This window comes from Oncorhynchus nerka, linkage group LG20, assembly GCF_034236695.1.
Source record: "Oncorhynchus nerka isolate Pitt River linkage group LG20, Oner_Uvic_2.0, whole genome shotgun sequence".
Classification (NCBI taxonomy): Eukaryota; Metazoa; Chordata; class Actinopteri; order Salmoniformes; family Salmonidae; genus Oncorhynchus; species Oncorhynchus nerka.
In genome coordinates this window covers 38,392,421-38,410,653 of record NC_088415.1, presented here as the reverse complement: position 1 = coordinate 38,410,653, position 18,233 = coordinate 38,392,421, and the positions used below count along the sequence as shown (strand labels likewise).

The 18,233-nt window shown below is 42.2% G+C and overlaps 1 protein-coding gene across 12 annotated transcripts in view; it reads left to right on the top strand.

The window, feature by feature from the left end:
* The first annotated feature begins 1,697 nt into the window (after nucleotides 1-1,697).
* Nucleotides 1,698-18,233, top strand: part of LOC115102455 (basement membrane-specific heparan sulfate proteoglycan core protein-like) — a 173,367-nt gene continuing 156,831 nt past the window's right edge. For 11 of the 12 annotated variants that reach the window (XM_065005480.1, XM_065005479.1, XM_065005473.1 and 8 more), the window contains exon 1: nucleotides 1,699-2,070. In XM_065005480.1, the coding sequence (XP_064861552.1) occupies nucleotides 2,002-2,070 (69 nt within the window). In that variant the 5' untranslated portion in view covers nucleotides 1,699-2,001. Of the gene's footprint in view, nucleotides 2,071-18,233 lie in introns of all 12 variants that reach the window. The other variant, XM_065005470.1, reaches the window with a different exon arrangement.

Sequence of the window (18,233 nt, the reverse complement as noted above, 5' to 3'; positions counted from 1 at the left end):
CCCTGGGGCCGATCACAATTTACAGTATGTGTTTTTGTGTTCATATAATGGTGGCGTGCCATGCAACTTTGGCACCTGAATTCCATGTAACTTTGGTTCCACATTGCACTGTGTAATGCATATACATTACATGCAGGTATAATGTAATTATAGTGTAGTTACATCGTATGACACCGTACTTACACTGTACCATGCATGCCTATGTAACTACACATATCTCTTCTGTTAATCAGTGTTGTTGCAGCCTTTGAGGAGTGGAAACAGTGGAACAAGCTGCAGCTGAAATGCCAGGGTTAAACTCTTAATTGACAGCAGCTGCTCGGTGTGATCTCTTGAGATGGAGGCGTTCTTTGTACCAATTATGGATATGAATGAACACAAACATAAATCCACTGTCAGTAAATGCTCTCTCTGTAGGTGTTCAGGGGATGGAGCATGGGGTTGAAAATAGCCAGACCTGGCCTACGTGCTTCAGACCTAAAGGTTAGTAGGCTTAATAGTTCATCTGTGGGCTCGAACTGTTAGAGCAAGTCTCTTTTTGTTTGCAATGGAGTCCAGTTGCACAATTTTTTCAGTTAAATTGTTACTCTAGGCTTACACTATTATCATTTTAGAAAAGTACTTGCTCAATTATGGTTTTGTGTGCTGATTTCATGAAGAATAGTATGTTTGTAATGTACTGTTAATCACATAAATGATCTGATATGATTCAAGGGCAACTGATTTGAGATCAACAGAGGGCGCCGATGTGCAGACTTCAAGGTAGGCCTAAACCACTGGTGCAAACGTTCCAATTGATTCAAGGGCAACTGATTTGAGATCAACAGAGGGCGCCGATGTGCCGACTTCACCATCGTCAAGGTAGGCCTAAACCACTGGTGCAAACGTTCCAATTGATTCAAGGGCAACTGATTTGAGATCAACAGAGGGCGCCGATGTGCAGACTTCACCAGCGTCAAGGTAGGCCTAAACCACTGGTGCAAATGTTCCAATTGATTCAAGGGCAACTGATTTGAGATCAACAGAGGGCGCCGATGTGCAGACTTCACCAGCGTCAAGGTAGGCCTAAACCACTGGTGCAAACGTTCCAATTGATTCAAGGGCAACTGATTTGAGATCAACAGAGGGCGCCGATGTGCCGACTTCACCAGCGTCAAGGTAGGCCTAAATCACTGGTGCAAACTTTCCACATAGGCCTACAGGCTACAGTAATTTCAACTGGAATAGTTCATGCTTTAAAGGTAAAGTGATCCACATCGTGTAGTATCAAAACATAGCTCTCTCCTCAAACCACTTTTGGTTTGGATTGTGGTTATGCATGACAAAAGCGAGCCACACGTCTTTGGCGGGCATGAGAGTAGATCTAAAATACATGCCAAGAGGGCATCATTGTGTGACCAGTCAAGTGATTAGGAAAAAGTACAACATTTGCATCCGAGTGGATTTTAAATTGGTGAGTCATTTAACGTAATTATGCATAAGTATTAATCTCTACATTAAATTCAATTTATGATCCAATTCAATTTGTTATTTTAACTTTATAACACATTTTGAATCAATGTGTTTAAAAAAAACTGTAACGCTAAATATGTCCTATGTGGCGTCTCCTCACGGAGTGATTAAGGCTGCCTATCAGCAGCACTCCCTGAATTCCATTCCGCCTTTTATGCAGGGAAGTGGCTCGTGTGTCTCAATAGCGTCAGACTTCCCAGTGACTCACTGACTTGCGCTCGCATTACAAGTCGAAGTTTTGAGTGCAAAAGGCAGTGGGTCCGAAGTGACGCAAACCGATCTATCTATTTCACGGCACTTTTGATAAATATTTTTGTTCTGTTTCCATAACAAAACGCACAAAGGGATAATTCTCTGTTGATGAAGTCCCACCGCGTGTGGGACGTAGAAAGTGTTGAGGCGCACCTTTAGATTACTTCAGTGGCCAGAAGTGAAAGACATTGATTTTCCTTTCCCCAGCATTTGCAGCCTGTGCTGGGTTGGTGGAACATGGGCACGCGGATCCACAAGGTCTCTGGACTTATCGTCTCGTTGATATTTACCTGTCATCTAGTGAATGTAAGTTATTTTTTGCATACTTTTATTTTGAAGTTTCATTTATTTCTGGTGAACCAGCTTTTGTAGATCATCTGCTCTAGTGCACACACCGTTGCACGCACAGCAACCTTATTTATTTCCCAAAGAAAAGAAACGTAGTTAATTATTTTCAAAACGTTATTACAAGATATGAAACGTATTGGCTGTTTGTTACTTGAGTGTTTCAGTTCAAGTGTTGTTACATATACCATAGTTGAACATATAATTCCCCACACACTAATTATACTTTTCATAAAGATGCTGTTAAAAGTAATGTGACAAACTAGAATCTCTAGTGGAATAGAGTTGATCTAATTCTGTCCATAGAAACAGTCTATTCATAGTCTATCTGGCGTCTACATGCTTTAAACTTTTTCAAACTTATATCTGAATCACACTCACTTCACTTGAAACACTTCAGGAAAATTAGCAATATTTGACCACATTTCCATTATTTGCAAAAATGATGCAATGGTAGCTAATTTAACTCACTTGGTACCCAGAAGGAACTGATTATTACGTTTATTCAGTTATAGGTGGTAGCTGCAGACAATAAAGGTAACCTAGGGCTACATAAAATAATGATGGACGGTTAGTGAAAGAAACTGGTCAGCGTCTAGAATTGGTTGCTTATTAGTGACTGTGCAATAAAATCAACGGTAACAGCTTTTTTTCTTGGGGGAAATACTGGTGTCTATAACATATCTTCATTGTATCAATATACTTTGATCATGCCACTTGTTTTTAATCCGTGTGCTTTTCAACTTGATACAGTCCTTGTGCTAGTGACATAATGTTTCAATTCATTCAAAATGGTCTGTGAATACCTCTTCAGACAGAGCTTCACAGTCCTTGGATCATAAGGATCATGTATAAGATGTAGCCTGGCCCTGCATTCAAGTGATGTGCATTGTAGGAGTTGCCACTTTATCAAACATTATGAGAATAATTACTAGACTATACCTGCGATCATGTCTGGTTTCTCACCTATTTGTTCTCTAACAGAAAAAATCTGTCACGGTCTGTCTGCCTGTCTGTCTGCTACTCCTCTGTTTTTAATTTGATCAAAAGTTAAGCCTTTTCAGAAGAGCCCACTGTAGTTCCTGTGGTTTACATGACGATAATGGAAAGTGTTGTTGTTGTCATGTCCAATTGGCTGAAGTATGTGGGTTTTTCTGTTTCGGGTGCATTTTCAAGCATATCATCAATCGCTATCGAAGATCAACTTATTTTGGGGTTTCCATTTGTCAGGACTCTTATACAGGTTGACCCAACTTCTTATTGGTAATGGCAGATGGCTTCCATAGTTTTACAAGTAACCTCGGTGACAATAGCAGCATAATTGAATTATCTGGGACAAGGAGCAGTATCTGTTTCCAGCGTTTTGACTCTGCACTGTGACAGGCTTGACACTTGATTCAATTAAGCATATGTACTGATGTTAGCATAGGGCCCCCTTTACTCGTCTGGAATGTGAGGGCCAATTCTAGAAATCAACTCAAACAATCAATAGCTAGGTTTCCATCAAATTGGCTTCAGATTTTCATGTGAATATTCTAAAATCGGCATAAAAACAATATGCGCATTTTCCCACGAGAGATGTGCTCCCATCAAATTGACTTGTTGCAGATAAAAGGCTGTGCTTGATGTCATAATATATTAAATTCCCATGTACCAAATTTTAAAAAACAAGTTAAATGGGTTTCCATTGCATTTTCAACTCTACTGATGGTTTCTCACAATAAAAATTTGCTTTATATAGCGAGTGTGCCCACAATGATATTGGAATGTGCGCTCTAGTCAACTGCTCGCAGATACAGTGCAGGTATAGCCTACATACATGATGAGGTTATTATGGACAAAAGCCAAGCATCAATGATCATGTCACCAGAATAAGACCGTTGATGTTTTCTGTAAAGGATCATCAACTTTCACTTTCACAACCCTGTGAAGTTCGTCATCATTTATTTAATCTGTAGCCTAATAAACTGCATCGTTTCCCGACGAGTCGTAGTGGAAGGGCCACACTACATGTCATCTTGTGACTGCAAGTTTACTTCGATGTAATGGTTATTATATAAATATTTGAGCGTAAAAGCGTTTCCACCCATATTTCTCTCATAATTAATTTTACAGACAAAATTATCCCGCATAGCATATTTTGTTTTGTCGACATTTGGAAAGTTTACCGACAAAATGTTCTGTTTCCATCAGGCAGTCATTACATTTTTCTATCCGACATGTACTTAACTCGCATGAAAAGGTTGGATGGAAACATGGTTAATGTAAATACAACTCAATCAACTGCTCTCATCCTGCCTTTAACCATAAATATCTTATGTTGGGGATAATTTAAGTGAAAGGGTTTTATTGTTAACACACTGATGAAGCCACCAGCACCTGTCCAGGGTAGTCGACTCAGGGCCAGGGTTTCTAATCTTGTTCTCTGCCTGTCCTGATCATAGATATAGAACATGGTATATCTCTATGAACCTGACACCCTGTCCTTCTCGTGATAATACGAGCAGTTTGGAGTTTGGAGGCCACTTTGTTTTCTGGTTGTCTGACATCAGAACCGAGCACTGCTGACTATTTTGGCTCTGTGAGCCCTCCCGGTATAGAATACCACAGCCACAAGTGTCCCCTGACTTCATTGGTGTCCCCTGACTTCATTGGTCGTTGTGTGTAAGGGGGAGGTTGCCCTGGATTTCTGAGCTCATATACATCATCTGTGCCCATTGTCATAAACTTGTTCTTTTTTAATCCTGTAAAACAATCCCCTTTTAACTCTTATGCAACATCTTGATATAGCTAGTGATAGAGTCCAGGGTGTCAGGCCATGCTTTGTGTCAGGCCATGTGGTATATTAAGTAAGCGATTTAGTCTGTTCAAATCAAATTTCAAATCAAATTGATTTATATAGCCATTCTTACATCAGCTGATATCTCAAGGTGCTCTACAGAAACCCAGCCTAAAACCTCAAATAGCAAGCAATGCAGGTGTAGAAGCACGGTGGCTAGGAAAAACTCCCTAGAAATGCCAAAACCTAGGAAGAAACCTAGAGAGGAATTAGGCTATGAGGGGTGGCCAGTCCTCTTCTGGCTGTGCCGGGTGGAGATTATAACAGAACATGGCCAAGATGTTCAAATGTTCATTAAGAGTATGATCATTAAGAGTATCTCTACCAATCCTGCTGTCTCTAAAGAGTTGAAAACAGCAGGTCTGGGCCAGATAGCACGTCCGGTGAACAGGTCAGGGTTCCATAGCAGGCAGAACAGTTGAAACTGGGGCAGCAGCACGGCCAGGTGGACTGGGGACAGCAAGGAGTCATCACGCCAGGTAGTCCTGGGGCATGGTCCTAGTGCTCAGGTCCTCCGAGAGAGAGAAAGAAAGAGAAAAAGAGAGAATTAGAGAGAGCATACTTAAATTCACACAGGACACCGGATAAGACAGGAGAAGTACTCCAGATATAACAGACTGACCCTAGCCCCCCGACACATAAACGACTGCAGCATAAATACTAGAGGCTGAGACAGGAGGGGTCAGGAGACACTGTGGCCCCATCCGAGGACACCCCCGGACAGGGCCAAACAGGAAGGATATAACCCCACCCACTTTGCCAAAGCACAGCCCCCACACCACTAGAGGGATATCTTCAACCACCAACTTACCATCCTGAGACAAGGCCGAGTATAGCCCACAAAGATCTCCGCCACGGCACAACCCAAGGGGGGGCGCCAACCCAGACAGGAAGATCACGTCAGTGACTCAACCCACTCAAGTGATGCACCCCTCGGCATGAAAGAGCACCAGTAAGCCAGTGACTCAGCCCCTGTAATAGGGTTAGAGGCACATAATCCCAGTGGTGAGAGGGCAACCGGCCAGGCAGAGACAGCAATGGCGGTTCGTTGCTCCAGAGCTTTTCCGTTCACCTTCACACTCCTGGGACAGACTACACTCAATCATATGACCCACTGAAGAGATGAGTCTTCAGTAAAGACTTAAAGGTTGAGACCGAGTCTGCGTCTCTCACATGGGTAGGCAGACCATTCCATAAAAATTGAGCTCTATAGGAGAAAGCCCTGCCTCAAGCTGTTTGCTTAGAAATTCTAGGGACAATTAGGAGGCCTGCGTCTTGTGACCGTAGCGTAAGTGTAGGTATGTACGGCAGGACCAAATCAGAGAGATAGGTAGGAGCAAGCCCATGTAATGCTTTGTAGGTTAACAGTAAAACCTTGAAATCAGCCCTTGCCTTAACAGGAAGCCAGTGTAGGGAGCCTAGCCAGTGTAGGGAGGCTAGCACTGGAGTAATATGATCAATTTTTTTTGTTCTAGTCAGGATTCTAGCAGCCGTATTTAGCAGTAACTGAAGTTTATTTAGTGCTTTATCCGGGTAGCCAGAAAGTAGAGCATTGCAGTAGTCTAACCTAGAAGTAACAAAAGCATGGATTAATTTTTCTGCATCATTTTTGGACAGAAAGTTTCTGATTTTTGCAATGTTACGTAGATGGAAAAAAGCTGTCCTTGAAACAGTCTTGATATGTTCGTCAAAAGAGAGATCAGGGTCCAGAGTAACGCCGAGGTCCTTCAGAGTTTTATTTGAGACGACTGTACATCCATCAAGATTAATTGTCAGATTCAACAGAAGATCTCTTTGTTTCTTGGGACCTAGAACAAGCATTTCTGTTTTGTCCGAGTTTAAAAGTAGAAAGTTTGCAGCCATCCACTTCCTTATGTCTGAAACACAGGCTTCTAGCGAGGGCAATTTTGGGGCTTCACCATGTTTCATTGAAATGTACAGCTGTGTGTCATCCGCATAGCAGTGAAAGTTAACATTATGTTTTCGAATAACATCCCCAAGAGGTAAAATATATAGTGAAAACAATAGTGGTCCTAAAACGGAACCTTGAGGAACACCGAAATTTACAGTTGATTTGTCAGAGGACAAACCATTCACAGAGACAAACTGATATCTTTCCGACAGATAAGATCTAAACCAGGCCAGAACTTGTCCATGTAGACCAATTTGGGTTTCCAATCTCTCCAAAAGAATGTGGTGATCGATGGTATCAAAAGCAGCATTAAGGTCTAGGAGCACGAGGACAGATGCAGAGCCTCGGTCTGACGCCATTAAAAGGTCATTTACCACCTTCACAAGTGCAGTCTCAGTGCTATGATGTGGTCTAAAACCAGACTGAAGCATTTCGTATACATTTCGTATACATTGTTTTCCTTCAAGAAGGCAGCTTTTTCTAAAATTCTTGAGAGGAATGGAAGATTCGATATAGGCCGATAGTTTTTAAAATATATTTTCTGGGTCAAGGTTTGGCTTTTTCAAGAGAGGCTTTATTACTGCCACTTTTAGTGAGTTTGGTACACATCCGGTGGATAGAGAGCCGTCTGTTACTGTGTGCTGCTGCTTTGTCACCCCAGATCTGTCTGTACGTTGAGATTTAGATGCAGGGATCCAAAGCCAAAATTACCACATACAGTATTTCAGTGAGTGAATTGCAACGGTTCAGTGATTTACAGTGTTTCATCTTTTTGCCCACCCAGTTTTCTATGTTCAATCAAAAATACAAACACTCTATAATACGTTTTCTATTGACTAGCTTACCTGTTGTTCACTGTTTAGAAAGTTGGGCCTCAATAATTTGAGCTAATTGGGTGAAGACTTGGCTTGACAAACATTGCATTGTTGACTTAGTTCTCCCCCCAGGAGGCAAAGGAGGCCATCTTGTCTCTGAGGACAATGCTATCCTGAAGTGTCTGGCTTGCCCTGGCCTCCTCAAACATATTTAGGTGCACATGCACGCACACACACACACACACATGGCTGTGCACATATGGAGTGCAGCAGACACTATAGGTAGTGCAGGCAGCATTTATTTACACTGCAGTAGAAGTGAGGTGTGACAAATGGGCCTGGGTGGACAGAGGTCACAGAGGTTAGGACTCTTTTTTTCATAGTTCACAGTATGGGCCTCTTTATGATTTATTCACCCCAGAGATTGATTGCCCTGTGCCTTGGGGGTACACATTTCCATTCAGGGTTCCCATGCAAAATTGTACTCTTCATCTTGTTTCAAGTTGATTGTGAAGCCTCAAGCATCTAATTTTACAATGTATTCATTCTCTCCCACCATTCTTACTCATTCGTCGGAGAGCATCAAAATAGTGTTTGTGTGCAGAGTATTTGGCACTCACAGTTAATAAAGCAGAAAATAATTTGTTTTGTCACTCCGCTCTACAAACAAACCTCTTATATTTCTTCTCACAATGCAGTGTGCTTTGCGGTTGTGGTTGTTATGGGGAGCGTGTGCTTCGCTTTCATGTGTGTCGCGTCCGTGTCAGGCGGAAGGGCAGACTCCAAACACAGCTGCACCTCAGCTGGTACAGCAGGACTGAGCATGTGCTGACATGAGCAGAAGGAGCATAGCCTGCTCCTCTCCTAGTGCCACCTTGCCTGATACAACAGGAGACCCTGGGAAACCCTGTTTCCCTTTCTTTCTTCCTCCCTATTCTCTCTCCCCTAGATCTTTGCTAGCCTGTTTTTTGGAACACACATCATCCAAAACTACTAGTATGTTGCTGTGACATTCTGGCCAGAAATCTTGCTCTCTTCATCCCTCGTGGAATTATGCTAGATCTTGACTGACCCACAAGCTATGTTTTAAGTGTAGGACAAGGGCTACAATTATCCTAAAATATAAATGTCCATGGTGTCAACCCACTGGGCACAAAATGGTTGAATCAAATCAAATTTATTTATATAGCCCTTCGTACATCAGCTGATATCTCAAAGGGCTGTACAGAAACCCAGCCTAAAACCCCAAACAGCAAGCAATGCAGGTGTAGAAGCACGGTGGCTAGGAAAAACTCCCTAGAAAGGCCAAAACCTAGGAAGAAACCTAGAGAGGAACCAGGCTATGTGGGGTGGCCAGTCCTCTTCTGGCTGTGCCGGGTGGAGATTATAACAGAACATGGCCAAGATGTTCAAATGTTCATAAATTACCAGCATGGTCGAATAATAATAAGGCAGAACAGTTGAAACTGGAGCAGCAGCACGGTCAGGTGGACTGGGGACAGCAAGGAGTCATCATGTCAGGTAGTCCTGGGGCATGGTCCTAGGGCTCAGGTCCTCCGAGAGAGAGAAAGAAAGAGAGAATTAGAGAGAGCATATGTGGGGTGGCCAATCCTCTTCTGGCTGTGCCAGGTGGAGATTATAACAGAACAGAACATGGTCAAGATGTTCAAATGTTCATAAATGACCAGCATGGTCGAATAATAATAAGGCAGAACAGTTGAAACTGGAGCAGCAGCACGGCCAGGTGGACTGGGGACAGCAAGGAGTCATCATGTCAGGTAGTCCTGGGGCATGGTCCTAGGGCTCAGGTCCTCCGAGAGAGAGAAAGAAAGAGAGAAGGAGAGAATTAGAGAACGCATACTTAGATTCACACAGGACACCGAATAGGACAGGAGAAGTACTCCAGATATAACAAACTGACCCTAGCCCCCCGACACATAAACTACTGCAGCATAAATACTGGAGGCTGAGACAGGAGGGGTCAGGAGACACTGTGGCCCCATCCGAGGACACCCCCGGACAGGGCCAAACAGGAAGGATATAACCCCACCCACTTTGCCAAAGCACAGCCCCCACACCACTAATCAACATTGTTTCCACGGTCTTTGTCAGTGGTATTGTGACACGGATATTTATGTGGAAAATACATTGGATTAAGGGTGAAATTTCAACCACAGGATTTTGTCATCATTGTGGCCAATTTCAACATGGACAAACCTTGTATGAAACATGTTGAATTTTTGTACATTTGAAATATCCGATCTTCAACGTTATAGCCACTATATAAAAAATAAGCAAGGCTGGGCAGAACCTCCTACTGGAGAGTTGATCTATAGCTATTCATTTGGTCTCCCGTCCAGGGTTTTAACAAAGCCCCGCTTTTATATTTGTCACTGACGACTACCACTGTGCTATTGTGAGAATGATTATTCAGAGACATCTTTATAACTAAATATATTCACTGTTGCTATTGAAGTCATTCTAAAGGGTAGGTTTAAAAGAGCAAATTGAATAGTATCGTCAATGATACTATTGAGGCCTATATAGTATTTGCAAAGTCATCAACAGCTGCTGGGTTTCAATTCAACCCAGGGTTCAACTAAAAATAGGCAATACATAGAGGCCTAGGGTTTCAAGCTTTGGTTGATTTCAAATGTAATCTTCAAGTTAATCATGAATATGTCAGATTCACATCTCAAGCTCAACTCAACATCAAAGTTAAAGAATAGGACTAAATCAAATCAGACGTTATTTAAAGTGCATTACAAATTTGATTCGATTTAGTCCTATTCTTTAACTTAGATTTTTGGTTGAACTGGAGACATGAATCCAACAAACTGCATGTTGAATTGTGTTTGGTTGTAAATGCAACCAAATATCGTATTTGAAGGAGATGTATCTTCTGCTTGGATAGTTCCATCTGTGCCACTGACTTAGTCTGGCTTTAATTCCAGCTTGTTAAAACCTCTCTAGGGTATGTGGGACGGTAGAGTCCCACCTGTCAACAGCCAGTGAAAGTGCAGGGCGCCAAATTCAAAACAACAGAAATCCCATAATTAAAATTCCTCAAACATATATGTATTTTACACCACTTTAAAGATACACTTGTTGTAAATCCAGCCACAGTGTCCGATTTCAAAAAGTCTTTATGACGAAAGCAAACCAAACGATTATGTTAAGGTCAGAGCCAAGTCACAGAAAAACACAGCCATTTTTCCAGCCAAAGAGAGGAGTCACAAAAAGCAGAAATATAGATTAAATTAATCACTAACCTTTGATGATCTTCATCAGATGACACTCATAGGACTTCATGTTACACAATACATGTATGTTTTGTTTGGTAAAGTTCATATTTATATCCAAAAATCTGAGTTTACATTGGCGCATTATGTTCAGTAGTTCCAAAACATCCGGTGATTTTGCAGAGAGCCACATCAATTTACAGAAATACTCATAATAAACATTGATAAACGATACAAGTGTTATTCACAGAATTAAAGATATACTTCTCCTTATTGCAACCGCTGTGTCAGATTTCAAAAGAACTTTACGGAAAAAGCAAACCATGCAATAATCTGAGTATGGCGCTCAGATGACAAATCAAGCCAAATTGATATCTGCCATGTTGGAGTCAACAGAAGTCAGAAATAGCATTATAAATATTCACTTACCTTTGATGATCTTCATCAGAGTGCACTCCCAGGAATCCCAGTTCCACAATAAATGTTTGTTTTGTTCGATAATGTCCATCATTTATGTCCAAATTCCTCCTTGTTGTTAGCGCGTTCAGCCCAGTAATCCAACTTCATGACCTACGAGCAGACAAAGTCCAAAAGTTCCGTTACAGTCCGTAGAAACATGTCAAACAATGTATAGAATCAATCTTTAAGATGTTTTTAACATAAATCTTCCGCCCGGAGAATTCCTTTGTCTTCAGAAATGCAGGTCGCTCTCTTTTACCTCTAGGCAAGTCAGTTAAGAACAAATTGTTATTTTCAATGACGGCTTAGGAACAGTGGGTTAACTGCCTGTTCAGGGGCAACGACAGATTTGTACCTTGTCAGCTTGGGGGTTTGAACTTGCAACCTTCCGGTTACTAGTCCAACGCTCTAACCACTAGGCTACCCTGCCGCCCCATGAGTCAGAGAGGTCTGCTGGCCGACCTCTGACTCATTCCCCTCTCATTGGCCCCGACATCACAGTAGAAGCATCAAACAAGGTTCTAAAGACTGTTGACATCTAGTGGAAGCCTTAGGAAGTGCAACATGACCCCATAGACACTGTGTATTCGATAGGGTAAGAGTCGAAAAACTACAAACCTCAGATTACCCACTTCCGGGTTGGATTTTTTCTCAGGATTTTGCCTGCCATATGAGTTCTGTTATACTCACAGACATCATAGAAACAGTTTTAGAAACTTCAGAGTGTTTTCTATCCATATCTACTAATTATATTCATATTATAGCTTTTATGGCACAGTAGCAGGCAGTTTAATTTGGGCACGCTTTTCATCCAAAACTCCCAATGCTGCCCCCTACCCTAGAGAAGTTAATGAATAAGACATCATCAAATCAAACTTTAAATGCACTTTAAATAAAGTTTTTTTAAACGTAGTCCAATTCTTTTTCTTTGATTCATGGTAGAGATGGACACCTAAATCCAACATATAAATTATTCATTTGTAGACAAACTGGAATTTGTTGACAACCAAACACAACTCAATATCACTTTTTCAATACATATAATAGCCTATGAACTTGTTTGATAAATTAACAAATTATATGTTGAATTCACATCTCCAACTAAACCAAAAAAAAAGTTAAAGAATACAGTTAAGCCAGTGGCTCAGATGGAACTATCCAACAAATCGATATCCTTTAAATGTTATTTGGTTGTGTTGTCAACCAAACAAAATTCAATAATATTTTTGTAGTATTTATTCAACATTCCATGGCCACATTTTGGGGTTAGCCTACTGTAACTAATGTCTTATGTAATCATGGAAATCATGCATGTTCAAGATAGCAGGTCTGCGGAGATCTTCATGCCAGTAACTTCATGCCAGCACCTGATGCCAGTAACTGTTTCGTGGGGGATTCAGCTTGAGTGAATAAGCTTTAGTCTGGGTGGATTCTTCCTCATACCTCTTTTATGGAACTATGTATGTCAGTCAGAGAGCCAGTTGAGTTCATGACAAGGTCACCCACTGGCCGGAGGCCTCAGCGAAGTAAACTATTCATGTGTGTCCCAAATGGCACCCTATTCCCTATAGTGCACTGCTTTTGACCAGAGCCCTATGGAAATACGGTGCCATTTAGGAAACATACTTCATATTTTGCTGGTAGACTTTCTCTCTCGGCTGCCTGTATCTTGGCCTGCACTTATTGGAGATTCATTGAAATGCTAAGTTAACTGTATGACATTTTCTCCCGTCGAAGGCTCTTTATCGTCGTCTGTGTTCTGTAGAATCTCCATAATTGTCTTTTCCCCTTGCATTAATGTTAAGCCATTTGAATGCCCTCCTTGTTGTCCAGAGGAGTTAATGCATTGTTATGTATGGTTCCTACTCCCTGGTTGTAGACTTCCCTGCTCTGCAACTTTGAAGTGGGTTAGTTACCCTATTTACCCAGGCTTCTTTGGCTAAATAAATGATGTGCTTGAAGCCTCTATTTTGTTGCCAAAAGTATATTATTAAGAAAGTATTGTTCTTTTTTAACCTAACTCTTTTTTTAACTCCTAGTGACCCTGCCATCCTGTGGTTTGTTGATTACAAATCCGCTTCCTTATTTGGTGATTCCCAAACCACTGAACAGAGACTAGAAGGCCCATGCCATCCTTTCCTTCAATGTCAGACAAGCCCCTGCCTGTCCCGAGAAGAAAAGCTCTGTTTTATCAATACTTTTTTTCCTTCTTAACTCCAGTAAAATGCACATTCTCCCTGGGTGTTATTAAATCATTGATGTTTATTGAGGAAACCGGGCAACGGGTATTTCACTGCCCTTGGGTCATTTTGCCTCACTGCAAAAGGAAGGTAATTAAGAGGGGGAAAAGACTTGTAACTTCTGGTTATGTTTTTAATTTTTTTACTGGGTTCGTGGGCCTCTGTTGATACTGTGAGTGACAACTTTGTCATTTTATCCTGTAAAAAGTGATACTTTATTCAAAAGTCTGCTGGATACAACTATTTGGATGCTAAATCCAAATAGAGCTTGCGCCTGACCCAGTACAGTTGACCTAGTGGACGCATACAGGACACAGTAACTGTAATGCACAGTGCTAGTGCACTGTTGGTAAACAGGTATCTTTTGAAGCCCCTGACGAAATATGTCTCAGTTTGCCTCTGTGTAGCCCTGTAGCCCTGTATTCCTGTATTCCCGTAGCCCTGTAACCCTGTAGTTCTCTAGCCCTGTAGCCCTGTAGTCCTGTAGTCCTGTAGCCCTGTAGTCCTCTAGCCCTGTAGTCCTGTAGCCCTGTAGTCCTCTAGCACTGTATTCCTGTAGCGCTGTAGTCCTGTAGTCCTGTAGCCCTGTAGCCCTGTAGTCTTGTAGCCCTGTAGTCCTGTAGCCCTGTAGTCCTGTAGTCCTGTGCCTGGTAGTGTTCAGCTCTCTAGTCAGCACCCAGGGCCTCTGCTCTACACCCCTCTCATCCTCTCTCTCAGCCTACACAGCCCATTAGACTGGAGAGAGCAGCTAGGAGATAACCCCCTGAGAGGCCAGCACGAGTCTGCCCGGAGTTAGCATGTCAACAGCCTTCCTATGCGAATGGACAATTCAACCACTCTCTCTCTCTCTCTCTCCCTTGCTCTCTCGCTCTCTCTCTTCCCTCTAGACTCTACAGAATATACCGTGTGTTATTTGTAAATTCACCTTTGCTTTCTATGTACAGTGCCTTGCGAAAGTATTCGGCCCCCTTGAACTTTGCGACCTTTTGCCACATTTCAGGCTTCAAACATAAAGATATAAAACTGTATTTTTTTGTGAAGAATCAACAACAAGTGGGACACAATCATGAAGTGGAACGACATTTATTGGATATTTCAAACTTTTTTAACAAATCAAAAACTGAAAAATTGCAGTGCAAAATTATTCAGCCCTTTTACTTTCAGTGCAGCAAACTCTCTCCAGAAGTTCAGTGAGGATCTCTGAATGATCCAATGTTGACCTAAATGACTAATGATGATAAATACAATCCACCTGTGTGTAATCAAGTCTCCGTATAAATGCACCTGCACTGTGATAGTCTCAGAGGTCCGTTAAAAGCGCAGAGAGCATCATGAAGAACAAGGAACACACCAGGCAGGTCCGAGATACTGTTGTGAAGAAGTTTAAAGCCGGATTTGGATACGAAAAGATTTCCCAAGCTTTAAACATCCCAAGGAGCACTGTGCAAGCGATAATATTGAAATGGAAGGAGTATCAGACCACTACAAATCTACCAAGACCTGGCCGTCCCTCTAAACTTTCAGCTCATACAAGGAGAAGACTGATCAGAGATGCAGCCAAGAGGCCCATGATCACTCTGGATGAACTGCAGAGATCTACAGCTGAGGTGGGAGACTCTGTCCATAGGACAACAATCAGTCGTATATTGCACAAATCTGGCCTTTATGGAAGAGTGGCAAGAAGAAAGCAATTTTTTAAAGATATCCATATGTTTGGCGTAAAAGCAACACAGCTCATCAGCCTGAACACACCATCCCCACTGTCAAACATGGTGGTGGCAGCATCATGGTTTGGGCCTGCTTTTCTTCAGCAGGGACAGGGAAGATGGTTAAAATTGATGGGAAGATGGATGGAGCCAAATACAGGACCATTCTGGAAGAAAACCTGATGGAGTCTGCAAAAGACCTGAGACTGGGACGGAGATTTGTCTTCCAACAAGACAATGATCCAAAACATAAAGCAACATCTACAATGGAATGGTTAAAAAATAAACATATCCAGGTGTTAGAATGGCCAAGTCAAAGTCCAGACCTGAATCCAATCGAGAATCTGTGGAAAGAACTGAAAACTGCTGTTCACAAATGCTCTCCATCCAACCTCACTGAGCTCGAGCTGTTTTGCAAGGAGGAATGGGAAAAAATTTCAGTCTCTCGATGTGCAAAACTGATAGAGACATACCCCAAGCGACTTACAGCTGTAATCGCAGCAAAAGGTGGCGCTACAAAGTATTAACTTAAGGGGGCTGAATAATTTTGCACGCCCAATTTTTCAGTTTTGGATTTGTTAAAAAAGTTTGAAATATCCAATAAATGTCGTTCCACTTCATGATTGTGTCCCACTTGTTGTTGATTCTTCACAAAAAATACAGTTTTATATCTTTGTTTGAAGCCAGAGGGAAACGATAGAGGGAAACGTGACCCTCATTTTCAAATCAAGTGACTCCACATGGGGTCGTGACCCCTAGTTCGCAAAATGCTGGGTTAAGCCACAGTAGGATGTGCTGAGTAAATTACACTGTGCTCACTACAGCCTTTCTCGTCGGCTGCATCTCCAAGCCACCTGAGCGTGAGTTTCACCCTGCGTGACTTAATTCACAGTAGCAACGGTCGTCAAAAGTGATAGAAGGTAAAAATTTTAAAAAATCCAATAAATGTAACAGTTGCAGAATAGAGTAAGATTCTCACCTTTTTATTTATATAAAAGAATCCATCAAATATTGACTGTATTACAGCACATAAACAATTGTACAATAATGTATAATGAAAGACAGAAAATCTATGTAATCTAGGCATTTTGGGAGGACTTCTGGTATTCAATTGAATGTTAAATATTTAAAAAAATCTTCCTTGAAATTATACACGCCAAGGTTTTTAAACCCTATATGGACCTTTTTTATATGTTTTGTTTATATATTGATAGAATATATATTTAGAGGGGCCTCCCGAGTGGCGCAGCGGTCTAAGGCCCTGCATCGCAGTGTTTTGCGGCGTCACTACAGCCTGGGGTTCGATCCCAGGTTGTGTCACAACCGGGTCCCATAGGCGGCACACAACGTCGTCCGGGTTAGGGGGGGGCTATATTTGGCTCATCACGCTCTAGATACTCCTTGTTGCGCCTGCAAGCTGACTTCAATTGTCAGTAGAATGGTGTTTCCGCCCAAAACATTGGTGCAGCTGGCTTCAAGATTAAGAGCGGATGTTAAGAAGCAAAGCGTGGCGGCTCATGTTTCGGAGGATGCATGACTCGATGAGACAAGATTGTTATCACGAAATTGCGGAGTAAAAGGGGCTAATTGTGCAGCGCCATATGGGACTCCCGGGATTGAACCCCAGGTTGTAGTGACACCGCAACACTGCGATGCAGTGCCTTGAACCGCTGCGCTACTCGGGAGGCCCTTACGTTATAATCTAATCAAACATCAACAATTTTCTATCCAACCAAGGGGAACACGTACTGTAAGTAGACCGTTTTTGCTTCTCTCTTGTCACGTAGTTGCCATGTCAGTGCGTTTGATCCCCGTCGATATGGAAACTTTGATAAACACACGGGTCAAAACAGTTTTGTCCCATGTCAACGATTTCTGACGATACCCCTGTCCCTTTGAGACAACGTTTCAGACGTTTTCCCGATAGTAAAGTCCAGGAGAAAAGGTGGTTTGCACAGGTAATCGTGTGAATATTGTCCGTTTTTATTTTGAAAGCAATTGGTAAAGAGGCAATTAGATGACAAATCTGCACTTCTCAAATACAGCCAAAATATGGCAAAGAGATGTGTATTGCCAGGTGGGCGTGGCTTGAGCCTTGCTACTCACAGCACTCTCTGGTGTATCCTGAGAAACCAGGGAGGAAATCTGGCTAAGTGATTGGTCTCATCATGAGGTATCTTTAGAGCAACAGGCGACAGAGTGTTGGGATTTAGGATTTTTTTTCCCCTTCAACTAACAGACCATTGTTTGGTGTGGTGGTTACCGTAGTTGTTTGCGATTGTCTACAGAACAGAACGGGGCCACCCTGGTGCTGACACATCGTCCTGTTGGGGGAAATGACACCTGGATTTATCTGCAGGACAAGTCGAGCCCCACTTCCCCGGAGTAAAAGTTTATTCAGGCTTTCCTGTGCCATGCGGGGGCGCATTGCAGTCAGACCATGTCCTGTCTGTCCTCTCCTATAGGGCCTAGGCTACATAGCCACAGCAGTAACCCTGTGTGTTGTTTTTCTTCTCTTCCCTGGAACTATCTGCTCTCTGAAGTGTGTTTGGATTAGAAAATCCCCAAGATCTTCAATCGTGCCTGTTTTTCCTCTCAGGCGTCCTTATCTGTGGACTCAAAACACGGTTTATAGTGCTCCCCACTTTCCCATAATCCCCTTATGTAGAGTGAACATGCACAAAACCCACCGCACCGTCATTCCAAGTATCCAATCTCTTTCTCAGAAGAAAAGTTGAAACTCAGTTGCTGTGATCTGTGGAAACATGAAGCAAGCAGAACTGAACTGTCGACTGTTGAGAGATTTTCATATACTGTTTGGTCACAGTCAAAGCTGCATAGTGGGACCATGTAAGTCTTAACCTGGAAATGAATGAATTGCCTAGGACCCCATAGCACCAAACCTCGCCAG